We start from the raw sequence: 25,158 nt of genomic DNA on the forward strand, positions 1-25,158 counted from the left end.
CACATAGCTTTTTGCTTTTAGTTCAAAAAGTAAAATTTTGGTCTCATCTGAGCAGAGCACCTTCTTCCACATGTTTTCTGTGTCCACCACATGGTTTCTTGTAAACTACAAAAGGGACTTCTTATGGCTTTCTTTCAACACTGGCTTTCTTCTTGCCACTCTTCCATAAAGGGCAGATTTGTGGAGAGCACGACTAATAGTTGTCCTGTAGACAGATTCTCCCACCTGAGCTGTGGATCTCTGCAGCTCCTCCAGAGTTACCATGGGCCTCTTGGCTGCTTCTCTAAATAAATGCTCTCCTTGCCCGGCCGGTCAGTTTAGGTGGACGGCCATGTCTTGGTAGGTTTGCAGTTGTGTCATACTCTTTCCATTTTCGGATGATGGATTGAACAGAGCTCTGTGAGATGTTCAAAGCTTGGGATATTTTTTTTTATAACCTAACCCTGCTTTATACTTCTCCACAACTTTATCCCTGACCTGTCTGGTGTGTTCCTTGGGCTTCCTGATGCTGTTTGTTCACTAAGGTTCTCTAACAAACCTCTGAGGGCTTCACAGAACAGCTGTATTTATACCGAGATTAAAATACACACACCTCTAATTAGGTGATTTGTGAAGGTAATTGGTTCCACTAGATTTTAGTTAGGGGTATCAGAGTAAAGGGGGCTGAATACAAATGCATGCCACCTTTTACATATTTATTTGTAAAAAAAAATTGAAAACCATTTATTATTTTCCTTCCACTTCACAATTATGTGGCACTTTGTGTTGGTCTATCACATAAAATCCCAATGAAATATGTTGAATTTTTTGGTTGTAACATGACAAAATGTGGAAAATGTCAAGGAGTATGAATACTTTTTAGGCTGAAGCCATGGACCTTTTTACAGACACTTTCTTTTTGCCTTTTTTACAGCTTAAAAATGCCTATCCATGTTTTTATTTTTATTATTTTTTCTTTTTTTTAAGCTGGAGCTCAAAAACGCCGCCGTAGCGTTTTTTAACGTTTTGCGCGTTTTTGAGCGTTTTTAAATGTCTGGCGTTTTTACAGCTCTAAGGCTGGAGCTTCAGAACGCACTGGTCCTGTTTTTTTTTTGCAGCTTAAAAACGACTCAGCCATCTACAGCTTAAAAACGTCATGGTGGGCATGAGGCCATAGACTAACATGGTGAGCCGTTTTTAAGCTGCAAAAAAAGCTCAGAAAAGTGGCTGTAAAAACGTCCATGGAAATGAAGCCTAAAAGGTTCCTTCCTCCACATCCTGACAGTCCCTAACCTGAGCTTTTAATTTATTGGATTTCAGTTCTTTCGGTCATGGATTCACAGTATCAGGTACAGTATATGCAAATGCAGTGTGCCTAGGAATGGCTGCGCTTTTACCGCTCCCAACTGCTAACCCCTTTAGCTGCAGAGGCAGCAGCTGGGGGGTGTACAGATGCCGCGGACACAGCAGGAAGTAGGGGCCAGATCCATAAAAGAGATACGCCGGCGTAACTGCTGTTACGCCGTCGTATCCCCGTTCCTAACTATGGAACTGATCCACAGAATCAGTTTTCCATAGTTAGGCAGAAGATCCGGCATGTGTAAGGGACTTACACTGCCGGATCTTAGGATGCAGTACCGCATCCGCCGCTGGTGGCATTTCGTGTCGAAATGCCGCCTTGGGTATGCAAATTAGCACTTACGGAGATCCACAAAGCTTTTACGCTTCGTTTTTTCTCCGTAAGTTTTAGTTTGCAAACGCAAAATTAGGGCTGATTTTACAAAGTGTAAACTCTTTACACCTTGTAAAAACAGACCCTTCTGTCCAGCGACGCGATTTTTTTTTTGTTTTGAATTTTTTTTTTTTCGCCGTATCTTTTTTTTTTTTCGACGCAACTTTATTGACCCGTCGCGATCCACAAAGCTCGGCGTAACGTAATTTAGCGCTATGCACGTCGGGAAAATGACGTCACGAGCATGCGCAGTACGGCCGGCGCGGGAGCGCGCCTAATTTAAATGGGAATCGCCCCCATGAAAATAGGAACGCCTTGCGCCGGCGGAATTAAAGTTACACAGCCAAAAATTTCTAGGTAAGTGCTTTGTGGATCGGGCACTTAGGTAGAAATTTTAAGGCAGTGTAACTTAAATGAGAAAAATTAAGTTACGCCGGATCTTTGTGGATTACCCCCTATATCCTCAGTCACTTTCAGCAGGAGCACAAAACACAGCCTATTCAATGAAATGGGCTGCTCTGCAAGTGCCGCAACCATGTGCAATGCAAAACAGAACAAAGCATGTGCAATTTATCTTTCAGTGGGCTATGCATTTTTATATTGTTATTTATGATTGTAGTTCTGCTTTAAATTTCCAAATCTCCCTTTTGTTACCCACAGAAACAAAAAGTTAAAATGCTGCTGAAGTGTCTTCTGTTGTCTCTGTTCCTTATTGCAGGTACAGTATGTTACTTTAAAATTCCGTTTTTTATTTATCTGTAACAATAGAACCCCCTAATTCCCAAATCCCCAAATATGACTTACCTGTCTGTCTTTTTTCTAGAACATTACTCAGAACCCCCAAACATTATATATATATATATATTATTTTTTTATATGTTTAAGAGAGTTTATGTTAATTAACCACTTCCATACTGGGCCTATTCTGGAACGTCTCTCCTACATGCAAAAATCATATTTTTTTTGCTAGAAAATTACTCAGAACCCCCAAACACAATATATGTTTTTTTAGCAGACACCCTAGGAAAATGGCAGTCAGTGCAACTTTGTATCTCCCACGGTATTTGCGCAATCATTTTTCAAACGCCTTTTTTTGGGGAAAAAAACAGTTTTATGAATTAAAAAATAACAAAACAGTAAAGTTAGCCCAATTTTTTTGTATAATGTGAAAGATGAAGTTACGCCGAGTAAATAGATACCTAACATGTCACGCTTTAAAATTGCGCACATTCATGGTATGGCGCCAAACTTCAGTACTTAAAAATCTCCATAGGCGTCGCTTATTTTTTTTTTTACAGGTTAGCAGTTTAGAGTTACAGAGGAGGTCTAGTGCTAGAATTGTTGCTGGCGCTCTAATGCACGCGGCGACATTTCACATGTGTGGTTTGAACGGCGTTTACATATGTGGGCGGGACTTACGTGTGTGTTCGCTTCTGAGCGCCAGCTACCGGGGATAGGGGCGTTTAAAAAAAATATATTATTTTACTTAATTTATTTTATTTTTACACTTTTCTTTTACATTTTTTTTTATCACTTTTATTCCTATTCCTTGTAATAGGAATGGTACGTGACAGGTACTCTTTATGGAAAGATGCGGGGTCAATAAGACCCCACATCTCTCCTCCAGGCTGGAAAGCATGAGATTGTGAAAAAAAAATCACGGATCTCATGCTTTCAGCCGCGACTGCGGCTTTGTTTACATTCCGGTACCCAGGCGTGACGTCATAACACCGCGCCCGGGTCTCCGACGATCATAGAGATGACTGGTGACCGTCTGGTCACCAGTCATCTCTATGCCCCCCATCTGGCGCCGGCAGATCGTTTCTCCGGGTCTCCGATGGCACGGGAGAGCCCGGAAAAGCACCGGATGGCGGCGGGAGGGTCGCCTATAAGAACGATCAAGCAGCGGAACTGCAGCTATGATCGTTCTTATGGTGCACAGGATCGCCGGCTAAAGAGATGGATATCTGAATGATGCCTGAAGCTGCAGGCATCTTTCAGATATCCCCACTGAAATTCCAGGACGTCATATGACGTCCAGCGGTAGGGAAGTGGTTAATATGGTAATTATTTCATATATTTATATATTTGGTTAATAAAACGGCTGCAATGGCCAATTTCTCCATTCCAGTGTTGTGTGGTTCTTAAAGGGAGGTATGGAGTCTTTGGTGCAGCAGGAACAAGACATAGTTAATACCATAGTCAAGATAAGTTGAACATTTGGTGTGCATGAAGTCTCAGCTGTGATTTTCTGTCTTCTATCTGTTTTCAGGGGTTTATTCTGAATGGCAAGTGAATTGCCCTGCGACAATGAATAGCGTCCCAGGTTCTTGTGTCTTCATCCCATGCACTTTTGACTTCCCTGTCCGTGTCAGTGCTGAGAAAGGCATTGATCAGATCTGGTACAAAGACTTGGATGGCAATCGAAAGATGGTCTACCACCCAAGAGATCCACCTGCCACCGAGTTTGTTGAACGGGTGGAATTCTTGGGAAACACTTCAATGAAAAACTGCACCCTCCTAGTGAAAAACATCCAGAAAGATGATCTGGGAACCTATCTATTCAGATTTGAGATTGTAGATGGGGATAAATGGACAGACAAGAGAGGAGCCAGGCTGGAGGTGACTGGTAAGTTCAAGCAGTGTATCTTCTCCTACTATTAATGAACACAAGGATGTAACAGGGTACGATAAGATTGCACATATCAAGAAACTTATGTGTAGTGCTTACCCCCGAAGGAGCCGCTGGTTAGTTTGGGACCGGCTTTCCAAGTTACCTTCTTGACTTGATCTAGGGGTGACTTCTGTAAGTGTGAATAAAGAGCAAGTGTCCAGACACAAATTCAGTTTCAATGCTTTAATCCAATGCCCAACACGGCCAACATCAACATGACACACGATAGAGAAAGGTTGATGAGCGTAGAAGAACTTTAGTATCAGGCCTTGGATTTCAGGAGAGAGCAAGCCTGCTCTCAGCACTAGTCAAACTCAATTCTTCGCCACCCAATCAGGGTGGGTAAAGTGCCCCCGGACAGGCAACTATCTCAGGCCTGGCAGCCGGAGCGTCACTTACAGATCACTGGGAGGAAACAGACCTCTGCCACAGGCCTGACTCAGGGCCTCTGCCACAGGCTGGACAATTTAGGATTTGTAGAATCAGTTTGAGCAAATCCTCCCAGTTAGTTCAATCAATGTCACCCACTGACAGTTTGAGCATACCTGTCATACTGTGTGGTGACCGGATCCCTGATGGTTCGCCTAGGTCTCCAGGACAGACTCTAGTTCTAGGTTCCCCCGAGCCAATCCCCCACCGTACAGCACCCGGCTTAAGATCCTCTCATGAATGCGCGTACCCTGAAGGTGGGTACCGCACCTGGAACTCGGGCCTCACAAGAACAACCCGCCAAAAGCGGCTGCCACAGATATATCCCCCCTCCCAGCATGCCCAACGAGGGAGAAACTCCTCTGATTGGCTGCTGGAAGAAGGTGGGTCCCCCAGAATCCCTCTAGCGCCAACTGCCACCCAGGGGTGATAACGCACCCCTGGAGCGCAGACTGACCTACAGGACAAATTCTGGAAATGGCAGCAGCCTAAATTTCCATAATTAGTGAATGGGAGTAAATTAACCCTCCCATTCCCCACTAATTTTAGTAAAGCCCGTACTGAAAGTAGGGGGGCGCTACATATGAAAGACACATAGACATTGTCATTGCTGAACTCTTCTCTTACAATTCTAGTTTTCTGGCTCTCATGTTGACCCATTGTCTTCAATATTTCACTGGCCCAGGACAAAAGATTGCAAACTCATGACTTTCCAGTCACTTTTTTAATCTGCATATTTATTCTTGGTCAGTATCTCAGAAGGTTCTGAATCTATGAGTTCAGCATATTCAGCATATAGAGTGAAGCCTTCAAAAATGTAGCTGCTGTTGTTTCATAAGGCCACATGTACTACATGCTATTTCCTACAGTATGTCTGACACTATGTGGGTGTTCATATCAAGAGCTTGCACCTCTTTAGAACTTACAAGTACCTTTCTCTGGAGTTCAGTATGCAACTGTGCACATCACCATCACTCACAAATACCTTCCCCTAGGCCAGGGGTGCCCAACCTTTTGAAGCGCGAAGGCCAGTTAAGCGACTTGGTAACCAATCATGGGCCACAATAAATGGAGCAAGCGGATGGCAGGTCCATGTCTGCTCTGCATATGCAGAGCAAACACGGACACAGCCCACTATACTCTTATTTAGCGGATCAGATTGGAGGTAGGACACAAGTGGGTTTACATCTGCCACTCCTTAGAGGTGAATGGAGGGTCCAATTGGGTCGGATTGACCGTGTAAAAGGCTGTTTTCACACTGATGCGCTGCGGTTTTCCAACACAGTGTATGAATGTGTATGGCTCAGTGCAGGTAACCCGCAGGTGCGCTGCTCTGCATCTTCGGATCAGCTTGAAAGCAGCCCATTAACCACTGCAGAACAGATATGCCCATATATACACTGTGATTTTACTAATTAACTGACCTTTAATAACAGTATTCTATTCCATCCCAGAGCAGGAGGTCGCGGGCCACATCAGAGCACTTTGCGGGCCACATGTGGCCCCCAGGCCACTGGTTGGGCACCCCTGCCCTAGGGTTTGACATGCAACTGCCCATATCTCCAGGGCTCATAAATATCTTCGTGAAAGCAATTAAAAAGGGCACAACAAGTGTCAAATTAATGTCCATAATTAAGCATTATTATTTAATTAAAAAAGTTCAAATGAATGCAGATATGGGATTTGCAGTATAAGGTGCTGTAATCAAAATCTATGTTCTTCAACCACCGCGCTTTCAAAAGTGCAACGTGCATACATCACCCGATGTGACAATCAAATTCGCTCACCGAATGTATACAGCCATAAATGACCATCAGGCATGTACAGGGTTCTTTAACTGCTTGCCGACCAGCCTCCGCAGTTATACGGCGGCAGGTTGGCTCTGCTAGGTGAGATCACGTAGCTATACAAAAAGGAAAAAGTCACGCTAAAATTGGTGAAAAAAATATAAACCAATAACGGCATATACTATAGTGAATTACAAAATTGAGAATCCTCATGTGTCAGTAGTGAAATATAGCATTTGAAAAAAACATAAATTACATACAAAAAGTCCATATATTAAGTGAATAAAAAAGGGAAAAGATTGCATTAATGAAACAAAAAAGAGAAAGAAATCTTCCTCCACCCATGTGAAAAAAGTCCTTAGTTGGTGTATTCAGATTAAATCACAAATGAGAGTGACAACCCATCCACCGAAATCCTCCACCGACAGAGCACACAGATCTGCTTACCAGATCCTGGTGGTCCCTTGGTAAAAGGGGACCCCAAATGGCATATAGATGTGAAAAATTGCTGGATTTGATTTAACACACACAGCCTGATAGGGATCGTATCCTCATCTCGAGATTCCAAATCAGTGATTACCAAACCGCATGTGTATGGAAAAAAAGCAAAAATTGCCTCGATGGTGTAAAACCTTTTTAACTTTAATAGTATAAAAACATATACACTAAAAACTCATAATTTTGCAGTGTACAGAAAGCCTTAAGTCTGCTGTGCCGGCCGGACACAAGCAGATGGACCCGTCCGTCTTGGGAATCCGAGCAGTCCAGGAGGGTGACGTCAGTGCGCCGTTCGTTCCGCCAAGGCTCGGATTCCCCAGACGGACGGGTCTGTCTGCTTGTGTCCAGCCGCCACAGCAGACTTAATGCTGGTAATCACTGATTTGGAATCTCGAGATGAGGATACGATCCCTATCAGGCTGTGTGTGTTAAATCAAATCCAGCAATTTTTCACATCTATATGCCATTTGGGGTCCCCTATTACCAAGGTACCACCAGGATCTGGTAAGCAGATCTGTGTGCTCTGTCGGTGGAGGATTTCGGTGGATGGGTTGTCACTCTCATTTGTGATTTAATCTGAATATACCAACTAAAGACTTTTTTCACATGGGTGGAGGAAGATTTCTTTTTTGTTTCATTGATGCAATCTTTTCCCTTTTTTATTCACTTAATATATGGACTTTTTGCATGCAATTTATGTTTTTTTCAAATGCTATATTTCACTACTGACACATGAGGATTGTCAATTTTGTAATTCACTATAGTATATGTCGTTATTGGTTTATATTTTTTTCACCAATTTTAGCGCGACTTTTTCCTTTTTATATTTTTTATCACTGTTTGATGTTACACAGTAAGGCCGTGTACAGACGACCAAACATGCACGATGAAAGCGGTCCACCGGACCATTTTCACCGTACATGTCTGGCCGGGGATTTCTGTACGATGGCTGTACTAACCATCGTACAGAAATCCGCGCGTAAACAATACGCGGGGCGTGTCCGCGGTGTCGCCGCGACGATGACGCAGCGACGTGGGCGGGCCTGCCAGTTAAATGCTTCCACGCATGCGTCGAAGTCATTCGACGCATGCGAGGGATGGCGGGCGCTCGGACATGTACGGTAGGTCTGTACTGACGACCGTACATGTCCGAGCGGGCAGGATTCCAGCGGACTGTTTTAAAACAAGTCCAGGAATATTTGTCCGCTGGGAAAAGGCCCGGCGGGCAAATGTTTGCTGGAATCCTGTCCGCTCGGACCTACACACGACCGATCATGTCTGCTGAAACTGGCCCGCGGACCAGTTTCAGCAGACATGTTTGGTCGTGTGTACGGGGCCTTAGTCGCAGCTTTATGTTTGCTTCATTAGCATATTTTTACACCAGTGGATTTTTCAGGTATTTGTTGTCACATTAGCGCAGTTTATCTTCTTATTTTTTCATGTAGCTATACGTCATCTCGCCGTTCAGCCAATAGGGGCGCGCACGCCCCTCCGCTCGCCCCTGATGCCGTCACGCGTGCACAGCAGGCACGATCACCGCCGGCACCCGCGATCGCTCGTTACAGAGCGAGAACCGGGAGCTGTGTGTGTAAACACGCAATTCCCTGTCCTGTCAGGGGGAGAAATGACTTATTGTCTGTTCATACAATGTATGAACAGCGATCTGTCATTTCCCCATGTCAGTCCCACCCCCCCTTAGAACACACCCAGGGAACATAATTAACCCCCATCTCGCCCCCTAGTGTTAACCCCTTCCCTGCCAGTGGTATTTTTATAGTAATCAATGCATTTTTATAGCACTGATCGCTATAAAAATGCCAATGGTCCCAAAAATGTGTCAAAAGTGTCCGAAGTGCCTGCCATAATGTCACAGTACTGATAAAAATCGCTGATCACCGCCATTACTAGTAAAAAAAAATATTAATAAAAATGCCATAAAACTATGCCCTATTTTGTAAACGCTATAACTTTTGCGCAAACCAATCAATAAACGCTTATTGCGATTTTTTTTACGAAAAATATGTAGAAGAATACGTATCGGCCTAAACTGTATACGTATCGGCCTATATTATATATTTTTGGGGGATATTTATTATAGCAAAAAGTAAAAAATATTCATTTTTTTCAAAATTGTCGCTCTATTTTTGTTTATAGCGCAAAAACTAAAAACCGCAGAGGTGATCAAATACCACCAAAAGAAAGCTCTATTTGTGTGAAAAAAAGGACGCCAATTTTGTTTGGGAGCCATGTCGCACGACCGCGCAATTGTCAATTAAAGCGACGCAGTGCCGAATCGCAAAAAGTGGCCCGGTCATTTACCAGCAATATGGTTCGGGGCTTAAGTGGTTAACAGGATCCTCTCTCTTGTTGCCTCTCTCTGAACAGGATCAATCCCCAGTATAATTCAACAGAAACTGCTCTCCATTAATGTCTGTATATTCCAAATACAGGTTCTCCCATCTGGAAAGTTCAAAAGGCTCCACCACAATGAGCCACAAAATGGAAATAGTGTGATACTGTCTTTTTATTAAGATTACTTACAGGGTAAAAACTTGGTGTAAACGGGCAGGTATACACGCAGGTAGAGTTGCCACCTCATCCCTTTAAAAAGGAACACATATGAATTACACAGGTTCTGAGGTTAATTTAATGCAGGTAAGGCACCAAATGAGTCTAATTACCACTTTAATTAGCCACAGAACCTGTGTAATTAATATGTGTTCCTTTTTAAAGGGATGAGGTGGCAACCCTACACGCAGGGGAGGCAGCGGTCGGGCTTGTCACTGAGAGCGATACAATCCACGGCATGCGTCTCAGCTGTTTCAATTGGAAAACAAACAGCTCCAGTGTCAGACGTGCTGTGTCAATTTTCTATGCATTTTGCGATTCCTCCCGTCACCAGAAAAATGGCACCGCCAAGACACCATAGCTTTTATAACAACTAGAGCTAGATAATTGGCTATAATGGTCCACAGCAAAATGGCACCGCCGCCATGATACTGAAGCCCAAAGCCCTTATAACATCCAGATCTATATCATTGGGTGTGATGGTCCACAGCAAAATGGCACCGCCGCCATAATACTGAAGACCAAGGCCTTTATAACATCCAGATCTAGATCATTGGCTGTGATGGACCACAGCAAAATGGCACCGCCGCCAACATCTAGATCATTGGCTGTGATGGTCCACAGCAAAATGGCACCACCGCCATAATACTGAAGACCAAAACCTTTATAACATCCAGAGCTGGATGTTATAAAGGCTTTGGTCTTCAGTGTCATGGCGGTGGTGCCATTTTGCTGTGGACCATCACAGCCAATGATCTAGATTTCTATGTTATAAAGGCTTTGGTCTTCAGTATTATGGCGGCAGTGCCATTTTGCTGTGGACCATCACAGCCAATGATATAGATCTGGATGTTATAAGGGCTTTGGGCTTCAGTATCATGGTGGCGGTGCCATTTTGCTGTGGACCATTATAGCCAATGATCTAGCACTAGATGTTATAAAAGCTTTGGTGTCTTGGCGGCGGTGCCATTTTCCTAAAGACGCAAAGATCGCGAAATGCATCGAAAATTGACACAGCACGTCTGACACTGGAGCTGTTTGTTTTCCAATTGAAACAGCTGAGACGCATGCCATGGATGGATTGTAGCGCTCTCAGTGACAAGCCCGACCGCTGCCTCCCCTCAAGCTGCGCGTATACCTGCCCGTTTACACCAAGTTTTTACCCTGTAAGTAATCTTAATAAAAAGACGGTATCACACTATTTCCGTTTTTGTGGCTCATTGTGGTGGAGCCTGTTGAACTTTCCAGATGGGAGAACCTGTATTTGGAATATACAGACATTAATGGAGAGCAGTTTCTGTTGAATTATACTGGGGATTGATCCTGTTCAGAGAGAGGCCGCAAGAGAGAGGATCCTGTTAATGAACCCTGTACATGCCTAATGGTCATTTATGGCTGTATACATTCGGTGAGCGCATTTGATTGTCACATCGGGTGAGGCACTTTATGTATGCATGTTGCACTTTTGAAAGCACGGTGGTTGAAGAACATAGATTTGGATTACAGCACCTTATACTGCAAATCCCATATCTGCATTCATTTGAACTTTTTTTATTTAATAATAATGCTTAATTATGGACAATAATTTTACACTTGTTGTGCCCTTTTTCATTGCTTTCACTGTATATTAGTTTTCACAAATTTTTGAAGCTGCACTAAATAGCATTTAAGTTATTGGCGCCGCATCCTATATTTCTTATATTCATTAATATTTTCCCCTATGGTTTGACATGAAACTGCCCACAGCTCCATCACTCACAAGTACCTTCCAATGTTCTTGTACAATGTTCCTTCTATTTGAATGCAATCAGGCAGACCCTTGCACTACATAGTTGAAGGTTATTTTATAATGTATGGGCCAGCTTAAGAGTGATTGAGCTGCATATCCAGGTCCATAAAGACATGGATGAGCAAGTTTGGTGTAGAGGAACTTGGCTGGCCTTCACAGAGTCCTGACCTCAACTTGATAGAGCACCTTTGGGATGAATTATAGTGGAGACTTCGAGACAGGCCTTCTCGGCCACCATCCGTGCCTGACCTCACCAATGTGCTTCTGGAAGAATGGTCAAACATTCCCATAGACACACTCCTAAACCTTGTGGACAGCCTTCCCAGAAGAGTTGAAGCTGTTATAGCTGCAAAGGGTGGGCCAACTCAATATTAAACCCTAGGATGCCACTAAAGTTAATGTGCGTGTAAAGGGAGGTGTCCGAATACTTTTGACAATATAGTGTGTGTATATATATATATATATATATATATATATATATATACATACATACATTGATAGGTTTTTCTCTCAACAGATCAGCTCCTCCTACCAGAAGTGGTGGTCCCACCACTTATTAATGAAGAAACGTCAGTGACTTTTAAGTGCTCAACGCCATACTTTTGTCCAGATGGCTCGGTGACACTAAACTGGAAGGACTACACGCCCGGTAGATCATTGTTATCTGAAGATGTGCATCTCGATACGACTGCCGTCCTCATGATTCAGAACCTGACAACCAGCTTCACTTGGATGGATCATAAAAAGAAAATTCTCTGTGCAGTGTCTGTCGGAAGTCAAACTGCTGTAAAGGAGGTTACCCTTGATGTCAGACGTGAGTAAGAAACCTCTGGATAAGTAAAATAATTTAAAAAATGTGTCACAATGCCAGGCCTGAACAGAAGACATGTCACCAAGGATCTCCAAAAAAAGGCCATCAATCAAATCAACCACTTCATTTGATAATCACATCACAGGTAAAACAGTGATGTTTTGGGGCCATGCATGACCCCTTCATAAGTCATGTGGCCTCACATGCCTGATGATGTGACCTCACCAACCTGATGAAGGTGTCCTGCGTGGCCCCCAAAACATTGCTATTTTAGCTGTGATCATCCTTTTGAAGATCCTTTGTGTGCTGGCAACAGGGCTGCCCTCAGGGGGGGGGGGGGCAGCCCATACACATGTAGGCGTGTCACCCAGGCCCCAACCAAAATGACTGAGTTGTTGCTGCTGTAGTAAGTAGCAATTGCTAAAGCAAGGTGGTTGCATAGTGAGCCGATGCACTCAAAGGGATGTCTCTTTCTTAGATTGGGATGTCTCTTTGCTGAATATATGGGGCTGTGTCGCTTAGCTGAATATATGGGGCTGTCTCTATGCAGGTTTGGGATGTATGTTTGCTGGATTGGGCTGTCTCTATGCTGGATTGGGAGGTCTATTTGCTGGATTGGGCTGTCTCTTTGCTGAATATGTGGCGATGTCCCTTTGCTGAATACATGGGGCTCTCTCTTTTCTGGATTGGGATGTCTGTTTGCTGGATTGGGTTGTTTATTTGCTGAATATGTGGGGATGTTTGTTTGCTGAATATGTGGGGGATGTCTCTTTGCTGAATATGTGGGGGATGTCTCTTTGCTGAATATGTGGGGATGTCTCTTTTCTGAATATGTGGGGGATGTCTCTTTGCTGAATATGTAGGGATGTCTCTTTGCTGAATATGTGGGGGATGTCTCGTTGCTGGATTGGGTTCATTTTCTTATATTAATGTTAAAATAAAAGTGGGTGCACCGAAGGACTCAGTGGGATGGCCAGTGGGCAGATTTGGTGGAACGGCCAGTGGGTGGGCTCTTGGGAATGTAGGTTGTTAGGCCAGGGGGGCCCAGGCCTAAAGCTCTGTTTTGATGGCTGCCTTCTGGCTGGCAACATATCTTCTATTCTGAGTATTTCCAGCTAGTGGTCGCTACAGCATTCGTTCACCTGGACCATGTGCATTGGGGATATTTCTTTGGACCATTGATAATTCCAGGCCTAGCACAAAAGGTTAATTAGTCATGATGATCCCCCAGTTCCCACAGTTGCTGTCTAAAAAGCATTATCTTCCAGTGCTGGTATTTTGGGAAATTGCCTAGCATGGACTCGGAGTACAGGCTCTTTCTCCGAGTCCAATCAGCCATGATTAAGCACTGACCGCAGTGTGAAACGCGTAGGCTGCTATCTCCACTGTTTTGCTGTATTTTATAGTGCATTTGCCATTTTTTTTTTAATAAAGACAACCCAAGGGTTTTTTGGAAGTGCGGCTGTCCATTCTTTTAGCCTTTACTCTCTCTCCATACTGTAGAGTTACTATTTGCCATATGTATGAATTTTTCTGGTTTATCAATTGCATTGGCTGCATCATGTTATCCCCTCATCTATATTCACTGTTGATTTTACTTTGTTATAGTATGGAGTCCCCATATTTATTCCCCTTCTACAAATTACTGCAGAAATAAGTCAAGATTGGCAAAAAATAATGTTTACTTTCGTTCAGAAGATAGGAACTCAAAAAAACATTGTTACCTGCCCATTCAGTAACAGTGTCTCCTGATAGGCCACATTTCCCCCAGCAAGGTATAATCACCATTCCACACACATAACTGTACCTCATTTGGAGAGACTGTCCCTCTTTTGCAACCAAATCAATTCGTACTCTGGTAAGATTAATATTATTATACAGGGTTTATATAGCGACAACAGTTTGCACAGTGCTTTATAATATAAAGGGAGACAGTACCGTTACAATACAATAATATACAAGAGGGTTAAGAGGGCCCTAGTCATAAGAGCTTACAATCTAATAGGGTGAAGCAAGTGGTACAAAAGGTAATTACTGTGAGGGATGAGCTGATGGAAGAATTACAATTTCAGTTGGTAGGTAGAGGTGGGATAGGTCTAACTGAAGAGATGCATTTTCAGGAATTGCCTAAAATTGGGCAGAGTAAGAGATAGCTGGACATATTAAGCTAGAGAGTTCCAGAGGATGGGAGGGGCCCTGGAGAAGTCCTGGAGATAAGCATGGGAGGAGGAGACAAGATATCTAGAGAGCAAAATGCCTTCTGAGGAGCCTAAAAGTGAGCAGAGTTGGGAGATAGCTGGACAGATTGAGGTAGAGTGTTCCAGAGGATGGGAGAGGCTCTGGAGAAGTCCTGGAGATGAGCATGGGAGGAGGAGGCAAGAGAGCTAGTGGGCTAGAGGCCTTTGGAGGAGCAGAGTGGATGGTTTGGGTGATATTTTGAGACAAGAATGGTGCTGTAGCTCAGGTTTAATAAATGTATTTGCATATAAAGCATATTATTTTACTGCTATATCCCTGACCTAATGGCTATATTCACCTAATTAGGGCAAAAGACCTTATCACAACCTAGGTCAGTGTCATTGAACTAACATTGCCATGTGCCCATATGAGGTCCATGATGTCAGGAGCCACTCCATAACTTTATATATGTGCAGCTAAGGGGTGGGTGATCTCCCATTGGCAGCTTATTGGCCTAGCATGGACAACGAACTTCTGGGTGCCGACCCAGTTCGGACCAAACTCAAATTTATCCTTATTAGTTTTAGTCTCCCTAGTGTCAGTTACAGTTAACAAATAAATCGGTGTCACCTTTCCCATAGCCTGCTGATCGAACAATTAAGTCATTGACTTTCTCTCATGGATCGAGATCTCTTGTTAGCACATGTGCAGCACAACTGGTTGGCTTCTAGTGCTACTTATGTTAGTTATATATAAAGTACAGTCAATTACTTTTAAAGGAATAACCATATGTATTACCTTAATATACAGTTATTTTTTCTGATGCTGAAGCCTTGTACACACGATCAGTCCATCCGATGAGAACGGACCGATGGACCGTTTTCATCGGTTAACCGATGAAGCTGGCTGATGGTCCGTCACGCCTACACACCATCGGTTAAAAAAACGATCGTGTCAGAACGCGGTGACGTAAATCACAATGACGTGCTGAAAAAAAACGAAGTTCAATGCTTCCAAGCATGCGTCGACTTGATTCTGAGCATGCATGGATTTTTAACCGATGGTTGTGCCTACTAACGATCGTTTTTTTCCCATCGGTTAGGAATCCATCGGTTAAATTTAAAGGCTTTTTTTAAACCGATGGTTAAATAACCTATGGGGTCCACACACAATCGGTTTTGACCGATGAAAACGGTCAATCAGACCGTAATCCTCTGGTTAACCTATCGTGTGTACGAGGTCTTAAAATTAAAAGATGGAAAGGCAAAACGTTTGTCCAGTTGAAAAAAGCCCAAAACAGGGTCCTAATTTGCCACCAGCACCTCCCACCGACCATCCTCCTGCACAGGAATGAGAAAGGGCACACACGCACCTGTAACTTAGAGAAACTCCACCATCTGTGATCACTCACAATCTCCCAGCCCAAGGCCCAACTCCGGAAATAGGGAATGTCCACCTGTTCAGCCTTTTAGCGTTTTAACTGTAGCAGACACGCAATGTACAGTTCTTGGCCAACACACTCATCACCTCTTTATCCCTAACATCAATAACTCTGCACAGTGGAAGTCTAACATTAATATTGGATGGCCACTTAACTCTTCAATTGTCCTCACCTAGGTTCCCACAGGTGGGTTCTCCAATGGAGCTTGAACCAAGCTTACCCTAAAGCAGTGATATGCAATTAGCGGACCTCCAGCTGTTGCAAAACTACAAGTCCCATCATGCCTCTGCCTCTGGGTGTCATGCTTGTGGCTATCAGAGTCTTGCTATGCCTGATGGGACTTGTAGTTCTGCAACAGCTGGAGGTCCGCTAATTGCATATCCCTGCCCTAAAGGGTTCACTTCCTAAGCAGGGGTTAAGTCCCGGGGAAAAAAAGTGTGGGAACTCCCACCCAAGATCCACTCACCCACCAAAAAAAAAAAATATACGCTCATATGCATAATTACTAAACCGCATTATTTGTTTTTTTTTCCGATGCACTGTACCTTAGTAATCTTTTATGTTACTGGCCGCTTCCTGTATATGGATTCATCAGGTAGTGTGCGGGTATTCCGTCACTTCCTCCATGCCGCAATGTCTCTTGGGAGCTTTTGTCATTGTTCCCAGGAGACATTGCGGAGGTCTGCCGCGAGTTATCGCAGGATTTAGAAAGAACTTTCTAAATCCCGTGATAATTTGCGGCAGACCTCCGCAGTGTCTCCTGGGAACAATGACAAAAGCTCCCAGGAGACATTGCGGCATCGAGGAAGTGACGGAATACCCTCACACTACCCAATGAATCCATATACAGGAAGCGGCCAGTAACATAAAGGATTACTAAGGTTCGCCTGCCCCTGACAGTGACTCGAGCTGGGCATCGCCTCTTAGTGAATGATTGGCTCGGGCGGCTCGGCTGCTCTAGTCCTGCAAAGGGAACTGCGTTCCTGCTGTGAAAATAGTGCAGGGACGCCGTTCCCACGCGTTCCCGCAGGACTTGAGCCCTGTTCCTAAGTCTACAAGCTTATATGACATTATACTAGGTGTAGTCTTTTCCCATCACCCTCTAGCCCAGGCTTGTCCAGCCCTAAATTATAGGGGACTAAGCAAGCCCAACCCACCACATCCACCCAGGGGAGGGGGTTTCCTACGGGTACTAGCCCCTGCTCACAAGCTTAACAAACTATTTTTTTTTAATAACGTTCATCTTCAAAAAACATATCATGATCATGATGATCTTCTGCCAATGAATGGCTGTTCAATTGGCAGTCAACAGTATCATCAGAATGGTTCTGCAATTAATGTCAATGACTGTTCTCAGATTGCAATGCATTTATAACCGCTTGCCATTTCTTATTTTTAAGATTCTCCCAGAGTGAGCATCCTCCTCAATCCATCAGGGAATAATATTAAAGTGGGAGATTCTTTTAACCTGACCTGTCATGTGAACAGCAGCAACCCAGAAGTCACTACATACACATGGTTCAAGGATGGCCAGCAGTTTTCCCAGGAGCCTTCGGTGACTTTTAATAGCATTTCCAAGACCGACCATGGAGAATATCGATGCGAAGCTCAGAACGCCATTGGAAATGGGTATTCCGAGATGCAGCTGATTGTCTTCGGTAAGTAAATCCTGCTCAAATGGACGAGTGCTTAAAGGGGTTGTAAAGGTTTATATGAAAAAAATTAAATTACAAACATGTTATACTTACCTCCACTGTGCAGTTCGTTTTGCACAGAGTGGCCCCGATCCTGGTGTTCTGGGGTTCCTCGGCGGTTGTCTCGGCTCCTCCCCGCAAGAGCTAACCCCCCCTCTAGGAAGCGCTCTCCCAAGGGGGTTAGCTTGCGGGCGCGCTCCCGTGTGATACAGCCGGCGGCCGTAGCCGCCGACTGTATCACTCGGCCCCCGCCCCCCCGGCGCGATGTGTCATTGATTTGAATGACAGCAGCGGGAGCCAATGGCTGCACTGCTATCAATCATCCAATGAAGAGCTGCCTCAAGCTGGGGGAAAGCATTGTGGGATCGCACCCATGGAGATTCGGGGTTCAGGTAAGTAAAACTGGGGGCTGGGGGGGCAAAGAGTGCAAGGTGTTTTTTCACCTTAATACATAGGATACATTAAGGTGAAAAAAACACAAAGCTTTACAACCCCTTTAACCGCTTCAGCCCCGGACCATTTTGGTGGTCAAAGAAGGGCCACTTTTTGCGATTCGGCACTGCGTCACTTTAACTGACAATTGCGCGGCCGTGCGACGTGGCTCCCAAACAAAATTGACGTCCTTTTTTCCCCCCCACAAATAGAGCTTTCTTTTGGTGGTATTTGATCACCTCTGCGTTTTTTTTTTTGTTTTTTTTTTCCGCTATAAACAAAAAGAGCGTCAATTTTGAAAAAAAAAACTATATTTTTTACTTTTTGCTATAATAAATATCCCCAAAAATATATAAAAAAAATACTTTTCTTTAGCTTCTACAAAATATTGGATGGTTTTATGCCATTTTTATTATATTTTTTTTTTTTACTAGTTATGGCGGCGATCAGCATTTTTTTTTTTTGTGACTGCGACATTATGGCGGACACATCGGACACTTTTGACACCATTTTGGGACCATTGTCATTTTTACAGCAATCAGTGCCATAAAAATGCACCGATAGCTGTAAAAATGACACTGGCAGTGAATGGGTTAACCACTAGGTGGCGCTGCAGAGATTAAGTGTTCCCTAGGGAGTGATTCCTTCTGTTAGGGGGCGTGGCTACACGTGACACGTCACTGATGACCGTTCCCGATCACAGGGAACGGTCATCAGTGACAGTGTCACTAGGCAGAATAGGGGAATGCCTTGTTTACAAAGGCATTCCCCTGTTCTTCCCTTGCCGACCGCAGGGAACATCGAGTTTCCGGGACCCGCGGCCACCCTGCGAGGCACGCGGCGGGCGTGCGCACCCGCTGGGCGACAAATTTAAAGGGGACGTACCTGTACGCCAATCTGCCTGCCCGTGCCATTCTGCCGACGTACATAGTCGTGCGACGGTCGGCAAGTGGTTCATGTCTTCTCTAGAATGGAATTAGCTTGGTAGCTAAAGACATGCTGAAAAAGTAAAAATATGTCTTTGGCTATAACTTTTTTTTTTGGCTAGAAAGAGGAAGGGTTAAATACTCTCCACTTATTTCAACATAATGGGAAGTGAGAGAAAAAGTCCCCTCTAAGACAATTGGCATTGAAACATATTTATTAAAATATTTACTCTTAACTATTGTTTGGTAAAAACTTTCCCACAAACTTTTTGTATCATAAAATCTTCAATATTTAATTGTATTCATGTGCAATGAATGAACATTTCAGTTTTCTTAAAACAAATAAAAAATAAATCCACAATATAAATCTTCTTCTTTTATTAACAATATAATAGATGTCATGTTTAATAGACTGCAAATGAACTTTGGCAGTGTGGTAATTCCCTGGCTCTTATCCTGCTTCTTTTGTTGCTTTTATGAATTTGAGGAAATGCCACAATTTAGTATCCAGTTATTATAAAGAATAGATACTGAGGTTATTTCGCAAAGTTTTCCTGCATCCATCTGCATAATTTTACATCAATTCACAAACATACTTATTTTTAGTTCGGTATTGTTCCATTTATGTCATTTATGTTTACGCCATGTAATCAAATTTTGCAGTATTTTGTAATCTGTCAATTCAGGATCTCAATTTCTACAGTATTAACTACTTCACCCCCGGACCATTTGGCTGCCAAATGACCGGGCCCCTTTTTGCGATTCGGCACTGTGTTGCTTTAACTGACATTTGCGCGGTTGTGCGACGTGGCTCCCAAACAAAATTGACATCTTTTTTTTTTTTTTTTTTCACAAATAGAGCTTTTGTTTGGTGGCATTTGATCACCTCTGCGTTTTTTATTTTTTGCGCTTTGAACAAAAATAGAGCGATAATTTTGAAAAAAAAGCAATATTTTGTACTTTTTTGCTATAATAAATACCCCCAATTTTTTTTAGCTTTTTTTTCTCGATTTAGACCGATACGTATTCTTCTACATATTTTTGGTAAAAAAAAATGCAATAAGCATATATTTATTTGTTTGCGCAAAGTTATAGCATCAACAAAATAGGGGATAGATTTATGGCATTTTTATTATTATTATTTTTTGGTATGACATGTTTGTTTTTTTATATATTCTTTTTAAATGGGCCTGTACAATCACACACTCTTTAATTTATATGATCTCTTCTCTTTCTGTATATGGATGATGGCACTGTATTTTAATCAAAAAGAATATGTAAGTACGGTACTGTATTTATTGGCGTATAACACTCACTTTGTTACCCTGAAAATAGAGGGTAAACTGTGCCTGCGTGTTATACGCAGGGGGCTGTGGAAAGTTTTTTTCCTGAAACTTCCCTCTTAAAGTCAGGGGGCCAGATTCATGTAGATCAGCGGATCTTTAGATCCGCCAGATCTACCTGTTTTACGATCCGCTGGTGCAATTTAGCGAGGCTAGTGCATGATTCATAAAGCACTTACCTCGCAAATTGCACCGTCGGATCCTAACTCCCCCCGGCGGAATGCAAATTCCGCGGCTAGGGGGAGTGTACAATTTAAATCAGGCGCGTTCCCGCGCCGATTTAACTGCGCATGCGCCGCCGGCGAAAAAGCCCAGTGCGCATGCTCCAAATGACGTCGCTAGGACGTCATTGTTTTCGGCGGCTAGGTTACTTACGGCCATCCGTATTCCCGACGTACTTACGCAAACGACGTAACAAATTTAAAACTCGGCGCGGGAACGTCGGCCATACTTAACATTAGCTATCCCTCATATTAGCAGGGGTAGCTATCCGCCGGAAAAAGCCGAACGCAAACGACGTTGAAAAAGAGCGACGGGCGGGCGTACGGACGTAAATCGGCGGTTCTCCTCATTTGCATATGCAACGTTTAAAAAAAAGCAACGACACCTAGCGGCCGGCGGGAGATTACAGCCTAAGATTCGACTGGTGTAAGTCACTTACACCAGTCGGATCTAAGGGAGATCTATGCGGAACTGATTCTTATGAATCAGTCGCATAGCTCCGACCGTGGGATCTCACAGATCCGACCGTCGGCTCTCACAGATACGACGGCGGATCAGGAGATCCGCCGTCGTATCTCTTGATGAATCTGGCCCAGGGTGCGTGTTATACACTTGTGCGTGTTATACGCCGATAAATACGGTACTTTTTTCCCAATCGATATAAAGCTGTCACATGACCCAGATCTTTCCCAGCCTGTGTGTAGGGAAACATAAGCAGGAGGAGCTTCTAGTCCTCTTCTGCTGATCATATGTTAAAAAAATAAACTCCCTTTGGGATACAGAGTAAAAGTAAATAATTAATTTCAATATGTAGAAAAGAAAAAGATGCGCCAGACTAAGTGCAGTATGCAAAAGTTTAATTAAAAATTATGTCATAAACAGTGAATTGGCTACTCACAAAACTGAGTGAAATCACAGGCAAAATAGGAGAAGGAGCAGGCCTGGTGTCACAGTGTATCATCAGCAGATCCGAGGGTTCAAACTGGCAAATCTCAGCAACAAGTGCTGGATGTGATTGAAATCCAGGGTCCCAGGAGCCTCGGGGAGCCACAGGAGAACAGGGAACCGTGGATGCAGCTTCAGAGCGCCGTGCGTTCCAGCGTGGAGAGCGGCGCGCCGTCGTTACACCGGAAGTGACGTGTGGAGTCGGGCCAGCCAATGGGATGACGCGTTTCTCAGCAATGCTTTTCAGAAAAAAATAATCCTCTGCAGTCTTGATGGTTCCCACTTCAGTTCCCTCACTCAGTAGAAACAGTGTGCTTTGCTGTTACTTTCTGTGTTCACACAGACAATGCACTGATGATGATGACTGCTTCTGATTTCCCCTCAGTCCAGCCACCTTCTTCTCAAACTTATTTGCTCAAAACTTGCGGCGGCGTATCGTAAATCCCCCAGCGGAATTCAAATTCCGCGGCCAGGGGGAGTGTACTATTTAAATCAGGCGCGTCCCCGCGCCGATCGAACGGCGCATGCGCCGGCCGCGATTTTTCCCAGTGCGCATGCTCCAAATGACGTCACTAGGACGTCATTGGTTTCGGAGTGAACGTAAATTACGTCCATCCGTACTCGCGAACGACTTACGCAAACGACGTAAAAATTCAAAACTCGGCGCGGGAACGACGGCCATACTTAACATAGGATACCCCTCACATAGCAGGGGTAACTATACGCCAGAAAAAGCCGAACGCAAACTACGTAAAAAAAAAGCGACGGGCGGGCATTCGTTTCTGAATCGGCGGATCTCCTCATTTGCATATTCGTCGCGTGTAAAAAACGAAACGCCACCTATCGGCCAGCGGGAGATTGCAGCCTAAGATCCGACAGTGTAAGTCGGAACTCAGAGATACGACGGCGTATCAGGAGATACGCCGTCGTATCTCTATCTGAATCCGGCCCAGGGTCATTAAGTAGGGCATGTGTTTGGATTCTTTTTGGAGAATAAGGATATAGTTTAGTGGCACTTTAAGCTGAACACAACAAAGAACACAGTAAACCACTTGAAGCATTGTGCCCGTATTTACTGATTTGTTTTTTTTACATTTCTTCTATTAATTCCTTTCAGCAAATCATGTTTTTATTTAATGAGCTGAAGGTCCAAGTTTTTGTTTTGCAAGCTAGGATGGAAGGTAGTTCTTTTTTTTTTTCATGTGTCTTACCACCGGTTTTGAGGCTTCTGTTTGGTGCGATAGAGTGGAAATGAGGAAGGAAGAGCAGAGTTAAAGAACGCAAATACTTCTGCTTATTTTAGTATTTTGTTATACAGTTAGGCCCCGTACACACGATAGAATCCATCCGCTGAAAAATCTCAGCGGATCGGTTTCAGCGGATAGATTCTATGGTGTGTACAATCCAGCGGATCTGTTTCCGCGGATTTTTATCCCCTGGGATGGATTTCAAGCGGATAAAAATTTGAAGACATGCTTTCAAATCTATCTGCTGGAATCCATCCCAACGGATTGATCCGCTGGTCTGTACAGACTCACCGGATCAATCCGTCCGAAGGGATCCCCCGCATGCGTCGTAATGATTCGATGCATGCGTGGAATTCCTTATATGACAGCGTCGCGCTCGTCGCCGCGTCATCATCGCGGCGACGGCGCGACACGTCATCGCGAGGGGATTTCGGCGCGGATTTCGATCCTATGGTGAGTACACTCCATCGGATCCAAATCCGCTGAAATCCTCGAGAGGATTTATCCGCGGAAACGGTCCGCTGGACCGTATCCGCGGATAAATCCTCTTGTGTGTACTAGGCCTAAATATAGTATCTTTGGTACTAGACGGCTATTAGCACAGGTTCACTTTAATGTAAAAAGCTACCATATATTTTCCCTTTAAATTTTGAACAGGAATAGGTGATTAAAAAACCTGTCCGTTATTTTTCCATTTGTGTTCCTATCAATTGTTGCCACATAAATAATGATCTCAAAAGGAAAGCTCTTCATATTTCCATACATGCCTTCTTGGACAGTCGTCAAAAGAAAGTCCCCAAAAAAATTAAAAATTAAGGGCCAGTTCCACGAAGCGCGGCGCTTCTTTCCGGCCGGCGTAGTGTATCTCAGATACACTACGCCGGCGTAACTTACGGCGTATTTCCCGTATTCTCAAAGAATTTGCGGCGTATTGTATCTGTGTCGGCGTAAGGGCGCACAATTCAAATGGGTGAGATGGGGGCGTGTTTTATGTCAATACGTCTTGACCCGACGTAAATAAAGTTTTTTCTGAACGGCGCATGCGCCGTCCGTGGGGGTATCCCAGTGCTCATGCTTGAAATTAACCCGCAACAAGCAAATGCTTACGACGTGAACGTCAGTTGACGCAAAGCCCTATTCGCAAATGACTTACGCAAACGACGTAAAATTTAAAAAATTTGACGCGGGAACGACAGCCATACTTAACATTGAGTACGCCTCATATAGCAGGGGTAACTATACGCTGAAAAAAGCCTTACGGAAACGACGTAAAAAAATGCGCCGGACATACGTTCGTGGATCGCCGTATCTAGCTAATTTGCATACTCAACGCGGAAATCGACGGAAACGCCACCTAGCGGCCAGCGTAAATATGCACCTTAGATCCGACGGTGTACTAAGATGTACGCCAGTCGGATTTAAGCCAGCTTCAGGCGTATCTTGTTTTGTGGATACAAAACAAAGATACGCCGGAGCAAACTAGCAGTTACGCAGCGTATCAATAGATACGCCAGTGTAACTGCTTCGTGGATCTGGCCCTAAGTATATAAGTATATAATAGTTAAGGCAAAGTTTACAAATAATCAAATACCCCAAGAATATAAAATAAAAAGTAAAACAAATAAAAATAAACCAAGCTACCCTTTTTACACTAAAAATACCCTCCACAGTTATATTAATAAAAAGTCATAATAGTAATAATAGTTTTTCTTTCCAAGCAGATTTCACCAGAGCAGCTCAATGAGCAGAATTAAGAATGTCAATGTCAAAATCAATAATTTTGCAACAAAGTGAATGTCACCTAAAGCCAACCACTCATCCCTAATTAAGAGGTCATTTGAAAATTGTATACTCACATTAAGAAGTGGTTGAATAAATACACACTTGAAACTTAAAGCGGGGGTTCACCCTAAAAAAAATGTTTTCTTGGTCTACTATGCCATCCAGCATACTAGCGTCAGTTACAGTATGCCTTCCGAAAATACCCGAAATAGGACTCGGATCTATACGGCGCCAGCGCAGTCAGCTCCTAGTCTGTGCGCAGGCGCTGTATAGCGCCGTGAAGAGCCGAGTCCTACTCCGGCTATTTTCGGAACGCGTGACGCGCCATAGCCGGCCGTCAATTATGTTCCCCTCTTCATAGGAACGCCTACTCCCCGCGGGGAGTCTGAAACTAAACTAAAGGATTAAACTGTAAGTACAGCGCCAAAAAAATAAATAAAGGCATACTGTAGCTGACGCTAGTATGCTGGATGGCATGGTAGATAGTTGTTTTTTATGGTGAACCTCCGCTTTAATTCAAACTTAATTGAAAAGACAAAGCAAAGGCTTTTTAAATTAATTTTTTTCCCAACATGATTTTGTGTGTGTTTGTACTTTGCAAGGTACTGTCACAGCTGCCCTTCCTTAGTGTGTAGAACATGTAAAGAGAACTCATAAATTGGTGGTCTATTTTTTTTTCTT

At 43.7% G+C, this 25,158-nt stretch overlaps 1 protein-coding gene across 1 annotated transcript in view; it reads left to right on the top strand.

Annotated features, from left to right (window-relative positions):
* Positions 1-25,158, top strand: part of LOC120924548 (sialoadhesin-like) — a 137,527-nt gene that overhangs the window by 10,243 nt on the left and 102,126 nt on the right. The window contains exons 2-5 of the mRNA XM_040335516.1: positions 2,372-2,429; positions 3,984-4,340; positions 11,974-12,270; positions 17,287-17,544. Of these exons, the coding sequence (XP_040191450.1) occupies positions 2,387-2,429; positions 3,984-4,340; positions 11,974-12,270; positions 17,287-17,544 (955 nt within the window). The 5' untranslated portion in view covers positions 2,372-2,386. The remainder of the gene's footprint in view (positions 1-2,371; positions 2,430-3,983; positions 4,341-11,973; positions 12,271-17,286; positions 17,545-25,158) is intronic.

Source organism: Rana temporaria, chromosome 1, assembly GCF_905171775.1.
Source record: "Rana temporaria chromosome 1, aRanTem1.1, whole genome shotgun sequence".
Classification (NCBI taxonomy): Eukaryota; Metazoa; Chordata; class Amphibia; order Anura; family Ranidae; genus Rana; species Rana temporaria.